The sequence below is a fragment of the Octodon degus genome, unplaced genomic scaffold (genome assembly GCF_000260255.1).
Source record: "Octodon degus isolate 3935 unplaced genomic scaffold, OctDeg1.0 scaffold00016, whole genome shotgun sequence".
In the NCBI taxonomy this organism is placed as follows: Eukaryota; Metazoa; Chordata; class Mammalia; order Rodentia; family Octodontidae; genus Octodon; species Octodon degus.
In genome coordinates, this window is record NW_004524592.1 from 8,547,526 (window position 1) to 8,559,768 (window position 12,243).

At 37.3% G+C, this 12,243-nt stretch overlaps 1 protein-coding gene across 1 annotated transcript in view; it reads right to left on the reverse strand.

The window, feature by feature from the left end:
- The window catches only part of Pth2r (parathyroid hormone 2 receptor), a 182,439-nt gene that overhangs the window by 124,711 nt on the left and 45,485 nt on the right, over window positions 1–12,243 (reverse strand). The window contains exon 4 of the mRNA XM_004626717.1: window positions 3,175–3,281. Within this exon, the coding sequence (XP_004626774.1) occupies window positions 3,175–3,281 (107 nt within the window). The remainder of the gene's footprint in view (window positions 1–3,174; window positions 3,282–12,243) is intronic.

Here is a 12,243-nt window from a genome sequence, read left to right on the forward strand (position 1 = left end):
GAGGAGAGGAGAGGAGAGGAGAGGAGAGGAGAGGAGAGACAAAGACAGAGACAGAGACAGAGACAGAGAGACAGAGAGAGACAAAGAGAGAGAGAGGCTAATACATATGTCATATGCATAATCACAACTTATATAATTGGACTGGACTTGCTCTTCATTTAATAGAAAGAAATTATCAGAATGAATGACAATAAGCCCACATGTCCAGCTTTCAAATGATACTTCAAAAAGCTAAACAGTGGTACCTCTGTTCACGAACACTTTTATTTGTGAACAGTTTGATTTGCAAACAGAGGCATTTGACAAAATTTTGTTTTTGTTTGTGAACTCTGCATGAGGTGATAAACACACCCTCCACCATCTTTCCTCCAGGAACGTGAATGTAGTCATCTTTTCCATAATTGTGGAATGAATTAAGTTTGTGAAACAAGGTATGACTGCATATGAAAAGTTTAATGAAAAGATGGGCAGATACAAGGAGCAGCTGTTTAGTGAGCTCTATAGAATGCTAATTGTGCAAGATGAAAAATTTCTTGACACTGAACAATAATATGAATATACTTAACATTACAGGGGCTGGGGAGAAAAATTCAGTGCATAAGCACCTGCCTAGAAAGCACAAGGTCCTAAATTCAATCCCTGGTATCAAAAAAAATTACAGAATAGTACATTTAAAATGGTTAATATGGTAAATTTGGTTTATATGTATTTTATTATAATTGAAACATTTTGAAGGATTAGAAAACTTATCCCTGGCAAATACCATGAAAGAAGTAAACTAATGTTATTAATGCTTTTTAATATAGCAGCTTAACTATACATATTTTGATACTTAAAACACTCCTAGGGATAAAGAAGACCACTTGATATTAGCAAAAGGCTGATTAAACAGAAAATATAACATTTCTAAGTTAGTATATACCTTATAACATAGTTTCAAAATATCTGCAATAAAGGGATCTCTGCTGACTCTCATCACCTGCAGCTGACCACCCGCAGCCAATTGTGGAACTATAGGAAATCAGTATGGAGAGTCCTCAAAACACCAAAACTAGAAATTCCATTTGACCAGGTATTCCCCTTGTAGCTGTCTTCCCAAAAGAGTGAAAATCATCATGCTACCATGATGCAGGCATGCCCATGTCTGTAGGAACACAATTCACAGCAGCTATATCTTAGAAGCAGTCTGTATGTCTATCAACAGATGAACAAATAAAGAAAATGTGGTATTTACACACAATATACAATATTCTGTCATAAGGAAGGTTAGATGAATCATTTATAGTAAAATGGATGACTCTAAGACCATAATGTTAAGTGAAATAAATCAGACACACAAGCTTAAATATTGCAGTTTCTCTTACATGAGAAACTCAAAATAGAAATTAAAATCAAAATAAAAAATAACAGGAAAAAAGAGATGGAAGGAGGGGGATGGGAAAGTATAGGGAAAATACAACTAGTAGAGAAAGGAGGATAAAGGGACACAAACATAATTAAGATATATTTTCTATGCTACCAACTCCTCACAATGAATGTAATCATTATTTACTGCTAACATGTACTGATAAAAAATATGAAGTAAAAATACAATGATTTTTTTCTTTTTTTTCAGTAAACTTCTTTATTTTTATTTTTAAGGAAGGGTCTACAGGGTGTTCAGGGTCTCACTACTAGTTCTAACTCATAGTGACCCACCTGTTTACAGCCTCCCAAGAGCTGGGATTATAGGCGTGCACCCTCACACCCAGTCTTCAGTAAACATATTTGAAGTGAGAAGGAAAACAGGATCCCAAAGCATTTGTTTTTTCAACCAGCCCACCGCCCTACCTTAACAAAGTCAGAAACTCTATACTGGAGTCCCCAAGAGCTGTCAGAGAAACATGTTCACCCTTCGGGACATCCGAGTACTTAGGAACTTGTAAAGAGGTCTTGACTTAAAAAGCAACCCCTCCTAGGGTTGGCGCGAAAGGTCACAAAAATAACAAAAGGCAAAAACCCAGCACTGAGTGGGTTCCTCATATAACCTGGAGATCTCGTCGAGCCAAGCGCCTTGAGCCATCAGCCTAAATGGAGGGAGAGCCAGGCGTCTCCAACAGGTAGACGTCGAGTGCCACCCCACGCACCTCGGCGCGGCGGACGCTGGCACCTACAATGATTTTTTCAGTGCAAAACTCATCCTTACAGGATTATATTTTAAGATAGATATTACAGGAAAGAATTGATCAAACATATTAAATTCCTTATGAATACAGAACATACAAACCACAAACTAGTAACCTTAATTTAGAGGACTGTTTAAAACAAGATACTCAAAACAAGAAAATACATATTCCTGCAAGTAGAACACAAAACATTTGTCAAAATTAACTACAGTAAAAAAAATTAGCTACAGTAAATTTCAACATGTTTTTGGGGTGGGTAGATTTTAAACCTAGGACCTTGTATATGATAAACAAGAGCTCTAGCACTGAGCTACCTTCTTAACCTTAAATATTTTTTTAAATCAATAGCATACAAAGCACATTCTCAGATCATAAAAATCAATCACCAACATGGTTTAATATTAGAAAATCACTATGAAGAATATATAAAATGCATATTTTATTATAGGAGCTTAACTTTAAGGACACTTGGTGCTTCATTTAGTTTGTTGGAAATTCAAGGAGCTCCGTGAACAATTCCACTTCCCACTTGAATTCAGAAATAATTTACAGATTGCATAGTCAGATAAATGGAAATGTAATTATCAATTTAATAGCAAAACTTTTTCTGTAGAACATGGCTTAGTTGCACATTAGTGAGTTTGCTTACTTACTACTCTGAACTGAGTTTACCACCTATAACCACAGTCAATCCCCACAGGGACAGGGCCTCCACATCCAAGTTCATTGCATGACAGAGGACAAAACTGTATACATGATCCCACAGACAGATCCCCAAGGTAGGTCTGACATGCACATGCCCATTACTATTTCCAAACTCACTAACTGAGCAAGTCATATCTTCCAAATAGGAGGAAAGAGCAAGTAGGATAGAGAAAAGAAAAAGGCCTTCGACATGAAAATGGAGAATAACTGATGAGGATCTGTCAAACAACGAATAAGGAGGAAAGCTCTGTTCTAGTAAAGACTGGGGCGAAAAAGCACAAAGGAAACAGCTTTCCAACCACACTTGCCTCCCTCCTGGTGCTGGGCTGTGATGTTCTGTTCGCACTGCACTTTAGCTTTCTTAAGAAGGATAATCTGCTCCTCTATAGTAATGACGCCATCAGAATCCAGCTGCAAAAAAGAAGAAAATGCAAATATTTCCATCCACTTTCTTAAAAACCTCATGATACAAACTTATTTGTATCATCAATCTTAAAAATTAAATTATTTTTATTTTCTAGTACTATTGATACTGCATTTTAATATGGAGCCATCTGGAACAGTCCCCTATCAGAAAAAAATCTCAAATCCATGAGCGGAAAATCTTACTTTTACCTGATTAGGCTTAAAGATAAAAATTTTAATGCCAGAAAATGTGAAGACAATATGAGGATAGTTAAGGAATTATATTAAAGATGATATAATTCAAAATAATATACCATGAAAATTTCATAGAGTGCTAAAAAGAAGACCCAATATTTTACTATGGGACATTAAAGCAGAAACAGATTAGAAGACTAAATTTAGCTATGCTAAAATATTACCAGTGAAACCTGGGGAAAATATCCAACATTTTGGGCTTTGTTTTGACATTTATAAAATAAATAGGTTAATCAACATGGTCTCTAACTGCCGTTTTGCCTTAGTAAGAGACTCTATAATGGTAAGGCATATACCAACATGCCCATTATCTATTTAATCATTGTTTTTTAAAGTTTTATATGAAAAATAATTTGATATTAGCCTTTCATTTTTAAATATTTTTATGTAGTACATTTTTGGATGCCCAGGATGGCAACTGCAGAATCACCCTATCTCGTCAATTTGAACTTTCCTTCATACTTGAACCTGCTTTCAAAATTCAGAAAGTTTCTTAAAACATTGTCAGAGGGGCTGGTGAGATGGCTCAGTGGTCTAAAGCACCTACTTAGAACAAGCTTAGCAAAGCACATGGGCCACGGTTCAATCCCCCAGCACCACATGCCAGCCAGCCCCACCCCCTGGTGGGCTGAGCTGGACACACACACACACACACACACATAAATAAATAAATACATAAATAAAAAACATTGTCAGAAATTTCACTAATAATTAGATCACAAAGAAATCTAATAGCATTTAATAAGACTCCAGCATACACACTACTTTGTCCTTTCACTAGATAACTTAATACCCAGTCCCACTGTGGAACACATTTCTAACATATAACAAGTAATCAATAATCAATAGTCAATGCTTACTGGATAAAGTCACCTAGATTTGGTTTTAACATGACTAGCGATGAAAAAAAAAAATTCTGTTATTCAAAAATTTTAATTTCAATAAAATGTATCCCAAAATGTGACATAACGTTCACTGGTGTGTGTTTGCTCAAAATGAGGTACTGATAGAGAGAAAAAATTCTCTCAGGCTTTCACAAAGAACAGATTAGTCAAGCAATGGCCCTGACTCATCCAGATGGCTGACAGTGACAAAAGATCCACAAGGTGTATTACACGGTTCCAGGGTAAATCCTGAGGGGATTTGACTGACCTTATCAGATAGCAAAAGTTACATTTTTAGTTATATAAAAATTATATATAACTTCTAAGTTAACTTGCTTTAACTTGATCTTAACCATCCGGCAGAAAAATGTAACCACAAGGTATAAAAAGTAAAGCTATATTAATACACCGAGTTGTAAAAGGCTCAAGTCAGCAACTTTAGACAATTGCCAGCTGTGCTGATAACTCACTACTATTATGGACTATTGGACTATGTTGGGTTATTTTGCGAAATTCAAGTACCTACAATCTTTGGATTGGCATCAAGTATGAAAAGACCCTTTAAATACTTCGCCAAATACAGCTTCTCTAACAGCAATGGGACATCCATCTCTGACAAAACAAAACAAAAAATAAAATATAAATAAAGTACTGTTTTTTAGTGAAAATGTGTGTGTGTGTGTGTGTGTGTGTGTGTGTACAAGATAGGATAAATATATGGCTACTTTCCCTTAGTTCAAAGAGAAGAAAGGTTTGTACTAATATTCTTTAGACAGATATCATGTCTGCATCTTGTCCTATAAATAACTACTATGAAGATAACAATATGCAATATATTAATTCCTGTAATTGTCCTACTAACCTGTTTTGAAACTGTTTCATTGCTATTTTATCTCTTTTTTCATTAAAATGAATAAAACTTTTTAACAAGTGTGGTACCAAATCTGTTGCCTATGGAAAATGGAGATTCTCTACACCAGATCCAGTACATCAGAATTTGTTTTTGATGACAGAACTAGTTAACCTTATATTTAATAGCAATCTGGTAATTCTTTCATTTATTTTAATGAGTGAGAATCATAATATTTGAAAATTTGGGATAATGCTGAAGATCATTCTAGCAGTCAAGATGGCACCAGAGAATAACTACTGAGATGTCAGCATATGTTTCAGCAAATGAGATAGATACACACGGAGTAGAAGAAATGATTTGTTACAGGAAACTGACCTGTTGCAACCATGGGAGCTGTTTATAAAGTGTCTGGAATGAACCTGTTTAGGTCCAGAGACGAAGGACGCTGTGTAACTCAAGCTCACTCTTGGTGCCTTGACCGGGATGAAGTACAGCATGACAGGAGAAGCCCGCAGTCTGCATCAGGGATCTGAACACACACTTGCCCAGGAAGCAATGATGCTAGTGGACGGGAGAGTGGGAGCAGTGTGCGTGTGGCTGCTGATGCACAGCAGTGAGTGGACTGACAGGAGAGCTGCAGTGTGTATGAGGTACAAACACAGGCTCTAGGACCTTCTCAGTATTAGAAACAAGTTGTCAAAAAAAACTCATGAAATTTCTAAAAGTTTCATATGTTATTTTCTAATCTGATTATATGACAAAATAAAGCTCAATGAATAGTCAGGCACATAGTTTTGGTGATTGGTGGATTGGATTCATAGCTCAATGTTGTCATTTACATTAATGGTTTTTAGGGGAAAAAAAGAAAACCTAATTTGGGAAGCTGAAATACAGAACAGGATTCTTAGCTATCAGGATACTGCAACTGAGATCTAAATTGCTACACTGAAAGTGGGCCATAAAATTCCACATAACAAAAAGAGAGAATGAGAAGGAAACAAATGATTCATCTATTGAGGCAGGACCAAAAAAAGGCCCCTCCAGGACATTCTCAAGGTAACACTCAATGAAGCATCATTCAGTGTTTGTTTCTTTGTTTTGTTTTGTTTTACAGTTTTACTTTGTTTTGTTTTGTGAGGGGGTTTTTTTGTCCTGTTTTTTCCATTAAATATTCTTTTACTTTAATCTTAGAATACACTGGGTAAATTCTAAGCAAGCTGCAGAACTATAAATTCACTCAGACAAATTTGACTTAGTAATCAAATGTGAACATTTCAAATCATCCGTGCACAACTTTTACTTAGAAATACTCATTTTTTTCTTGGAAGACATAGCCTTTTAATTGGGATAAACTATTCCAAAACCAAAGCATGGTATACTTTCCAAGGATATTTTGTCCTTGGACTGGGGAGATAGCTCAATGGTATAAGCAAACGTGAGGACCTGGGTTCAAACCCCAGTACTACATGCCATGTCGGGCATGGCAGGGCATGCCTGTAATCCCAGCTAAGACAGAAGGATCACTATAAGTCTGAACTGTGTAGCAAGACCCTGTACCAAATAAATAAATAAATAAATAAATAAATAAATAAATAAAGTGATTTTTTTTAATTTTTAAGAAAAAGATATTTTGTCCTTAAAAATGTGAAGAGTTTATCCAGGAATAAGTTTGATTAGAATGTACTAATTCATGACCTGCTAAACTCATTTGTAGTCCTTTAGTCATTTGCAGTGAAAGAACAAATGTGTTTAACGTCTATCACACCAGTCTCTTCTTCCTTTGTTAGATACAAGTGTTCCTTACTGCAGAATGACACTAAAATGATAGCGTTCTTTAAACCAAAGACCAGGGCAGGTCAAATAGCTCAGCAGATTAAAGCACCTGCAAGCAGACACAGGGGCTGGGGGTTCAATCCTCTGGCCTGTGGTGCTAGCCCCACCTCTGGGGCGCACTGAGACATTGAGACTGGGCATGGTGACTCGCTCCTTGTAATCCCAGCTCTTGGGAGGCTGTATACAGTAAATCTACTGTTTTATCAGCTGTAAACAGTCCGATCTACACAGTGAGACCCTGTACACCCTATACCTCCTGTTCTAAATACAAAAATAAATAAGCAAATAAATAAATAAACCAAAGAACAGTTTTACTATCTCCAAAAGCAACAACTGTATCTAAAACAAAACATCACATTTTGAAAAACATATGTTAGTAATACATCCTGGGCACAAGATTATTTATGATTTAAAATAGAATGTAGAAAAGAATAGAATGTTGAATTCCAGTATCATAGATCTCATGTTTAAAAGAAACTCCAATTGGTCATATTTTATTGGAAGTTCCTAAAGTTATCATTATAGATACTACTTGTGACACCAGAATATGAAAATCCTCATAATTACAATATTTAGATTTATTCTACTTTTAGGTTAACATAAATCCATAAATTAGGTATGTTTCAAAAAAAAAAGAAGCATCCTTGGACTGGAGTAGACAAAAATTTCTCCTATCCCTAGCAAGTATAACTAAAAGCCTTGATATTATATTGTACATAACATGAGCATTAAGAAGTTTCTTGAAATGAGGAGAAAATAAACCAGAATAGATTAGGAACATTAGATCCTGGAGAAAATAAAACGGGTTTTCTTTCTGGCTCATACATCATCAAGAGAGTTAAAGTACCTGACAAGACAAAAACTTTTAGATATTAACACAAGCCAAAAGCTATAGGAAAAAAAAAGTGCTCCTACACACAGCCACACTAGAGAAGGCCAAGTAGGGAACCTAGATATCCACCCCAGCAAGGCTGAGAAAAGTATCCATAGCATCTCCCAGGATGGTTCAAAACAAGTAGAAAACCAGGACATCCACCCACAGTTACCTAACAAGGCTCCTAAGTGCCCAACCCCCGCCACAACACACACACACACACACACACACACACACACACACACACACACACACACCAGTAGATACCATTTGAGGAGCTTAGACTTTCATTGTCACCTGGCAGAAACAAGATGTCATCTACTTGTCTGCTAGGACAGTGTCAGAAAACATCTAGGGGAAGTCACCCTAGCAGTGACAAATTCCCAATGTAGGGTCAGCAGAGACCACACTGGAATCACAATGGTACCTCTACTTCTCAATACCATGGAGCAACCCACCATGGTCACCAGTGGTCGCTGACTGGGAAGCCTACACTTCTGTCTCCACTGAGCAGCAAGTTATTATGGATTAAATCTAAACTATACCCTAAAAGTCTCAAGTTCTGAAGGAATGAGGTGGAAATAAAGAATGAGTCACTGAAGGCACAATCTGGAAAGTCATGTGTTTGTTCCTGGTTCCTCCCTGCTCTTTGCTTTCTATATGAATTTAGCAACTTTTCCCCTGCCATACCCCTCTGCTCTCTTCTTCCTGCCTTGGAACCAGTGAAGCTGGAACTAAAACGGTTACCAAAATAAACTACTCATGCGTTAAGTTGTGAGTGTTTGGTATTTTGTGTCAGCAATAAAAAAAATAGTGACCAAGACATATAGTAGTACCAGAGAAATGGATTAACACTACAATATCTGATTATCGGTTCAGAAGCCTCTGGAACTGGTTCATAGGAACAGCATGGAATGTTTTGAAGATGCAGGATAGAGAAGACCTAGAAAGCTCAGTAGGAGATCTGGTTGGACCTCAGAAGATCAGAATCCTGAGAGAAATTCAGACAGTAAAGAGCAAACTCAGGAGGTTTCAGTTGGGAACAAGGACACCACTGGGAATTAGATTAGATGCCATTCTGGCTGTGGCTGAAAATTTGTCTACATTTTCCCATATCCTGAGACTTTATGGGAGACTGAAATAACAGGCAGTGGAGTAATGAATCTTGCTATAGAAATCTCAAAGCAGCCCAATGAACAAGCTGTGGCATGAGTACTTCTGGCTACTTTTAGTCACATTCACAGTGAGAATCAGGAGCAAAAGGCAAAGCTGAGATTATCTGAAAATTTTTCAGCTTCATAAAAAAAAAAAGTGCCTAAAAATTTCAGGCAAAGAACAGCAGTGGTGCTGAAAAGATTAACATTAAACAAAAGCCAAGTACTTTTCATCAGAATAATAAGAATGTATGCCTTAAAGGCATCTCAGGAATCAGAAAGACTGATTCAAAAGTAGAAAAGTATATAGTTTTTATTTCAGGAGAAAGTCACTGAGCCCCTGTTAAAGAAGGGACATCTAGGCCAGGGACATAGCTCAGTGGCCTAAGTGCCTGCCTGGCTAGCACAAGGACCTGGGTTTAATCAATGGTACCACATACTGTACTGGTCCTGGAACCCCAGATGTGCAATGCCAGCTGCCAAATCCAGACATGGTTGTGCAAGCCTGTAATTCCAGCACTGGGGAGGCTGCGACAGGAGGATCATTATGAGTATGAGCTGTGTAGCAAGACCCTGTACGAAATAAGTAAGAAGAAGCATTTAGAAAATTGGTCCACTGGGATTTATTTCACAATGCTTAGCCATCCAGGAACTCAGAGGCTTCTGCAGCCATGATGCAAGGTAGCCTCACTATGGTTCAAGTTAGCAGATCTTGTAGATGTGCACATGATTCCAGTTTTTCAGGCATATAGTATGCAAGAGTTATTGGGTAATTGAAGCTTCTGTACCTATTTCAGAAGAAGCCTTAGGAGGCCAGGCAGTGCCCCAGAAAGGGCAGTGTGTGAAGCTGGGGGAAGGAAGACAAAAGTTCAGTGGAGACTCCAACACAGACATGCCAAGAACGTATCTGATAAAGAAAGTCACAGCAGTGAATGAAGTCACCCTAGGAGAAAGCCTATGTGGACTACACCCAGCAATACCTTCAGAATGGGGTTGTCCAACTCGTTTAGAGTGCATAACTTACCACAACTTGCCCTGGGTGCTGGTCATGGAACTACAAGACCTCATGTTTGCCCTGTAGGTGTTTGATCTTGCTTTTGTCCCATTTCTTTCTAGCTTCATGTTCCTCCCTTTTGGAACAGGAATATTTACCCAATGTTACTATATGTTAAAAGTGTTTAGCTTTCTTTTCAATTTTTACAGGAGCTCACAGCTAAGAGTTTGCCTTGAGTCTTAGAAGAGAATCTGAACTTAGGTTTTTCATCTGAAACTGTTAAGAATTTGGTTATATATGGACTAAATGCATATTGCATAATGAGGTGGACAAGAACCTTTGGGATCAAGGATGGATTTTGTGGGTTAGGTCTAAAAGGTCCCCTGAAAAGGATGAGTCGTTAAAGGGTTATGTTTGTGTTCTCCCCCATTTCACCTTCTCTCTATGCTTGCTGATTGCCATGGGTTAAGTATCTTTTTCCTCCATCTGCCATCCTGTTCCTGCCTTGGATCCAGCCAAGAACAGACAAAAACTGTGGGCCATAATATCTCTCCCTTTATGTATGGGTGTTAGATATTTTTTCACAGCAATGACACAGTGACTAAGACACAAGATATCACCACCATTTCACCAGTTATGTTAATACTGGATAAGGTAAACTTCAGAGGAAACAAAATTACTGCAGATTGAAATAGTCATCATAGTAGAATGATAAAAGGGTCACTTCACCAAGATAATGTAGTTATTCTAAGTCTATATGCATCAAGAAAAAGAGCTGCAAGATGTGTGCAACAAAAAAGAAGAAACACAAATCCATAACAGTTTAAAACTTCCATAGCCTCCTCTCAACAATTGATATAACAAGACAGATAATCAACAAGGACATAGAAAAATCAATGACATCAACAATCAACAGAATCTAGCAAGTGTTTACAGAATGCTTCACACAATAATGTAAAATATACATTTTTCTTAGTACTTACACAGTGTATAACAAGGTAATTCTTACCCTAAGCCACAAATCAAATCTTACCAACTTTTAAAGGATTGCAATCATACAGAGTACATGCTCAGACCACCTGGGAGTCAAACTAGAAATCAGTAATAAAAAGTTAATGGGAAAAGCTGCAAACACTTGAAAATTAAGCATATTTCTAAATAATCTATGAATTTAAAAGGAACTAGCAAAAGAAATTAAAAGTACATGGAAACAAATAAAATACCATATATCAAAAATTGGTGGGGATACAGCTCATGCAGCATTAAGACAAACATTCATTATAAAAGAAAAGTCTCATAAATTAAGACGTTCCTATCTCAAAAACTTAGAAAAGGAGCAAAACAAAAACCGAAGCATGTAGAGAAGGAGGTAATAACGATATGAGCAGGAGCCAATAAAATTAAGACAAAAACAGGACAGTCAGTGAAATAGAGATGGTCTTTTAAACAACCAATGAAATTAACTTCTAGCAGGCTGATAGAAAAAGGTGGAATGGGAAAGAACATATAATGGAAGACACAATGGATAAGAAGATATAAGGAAAACAGATGAGGCTTTCTCAAGGAAAAAGTGAGAGAGGAAAGGAAGAGGATGTGGTGATGAGGGAGAGCCAGGGGTGTCCTTTGGGGAAGAATATTTTCTGTCTGGACTGCATCCCAGTTGTCATGTTTTCTTAATAGTTTGATAAGATGTTACCATTTGGAGGAACTAACAAAAGGATTATGGCTTCTCCTTACATTATTTCTTACAATTGCATGTGAATTTGTAACTATCACAAAATGTTATTTTTAAAAACAAAGACACAGCCAGAACTGGTGTCATGCACCTGTAATCCCAGCACTGAGGAGGCTGAGGCAGGACGATTTTCATGAGCTCCAGGACACTGTGGGCTAGATAATGGTCCAAGACCAATCTAAACAATACACTGAAACTTGGATTAGAGGTCCCATTTGATCCAGCTATTCCCTTTTTTGGTATCTTCCTAAAAGAATTAAAAACATCAGGGGCTGGTGAGATGGCTCAGTAGTCTAAAGCACCTACTTAGAACAAGCTTAGCAAAGCAAAGGGACCACGGTTCAATCCCCCAGCACCACATGCCAGCCAGCCCCGCCCCCTGGTGG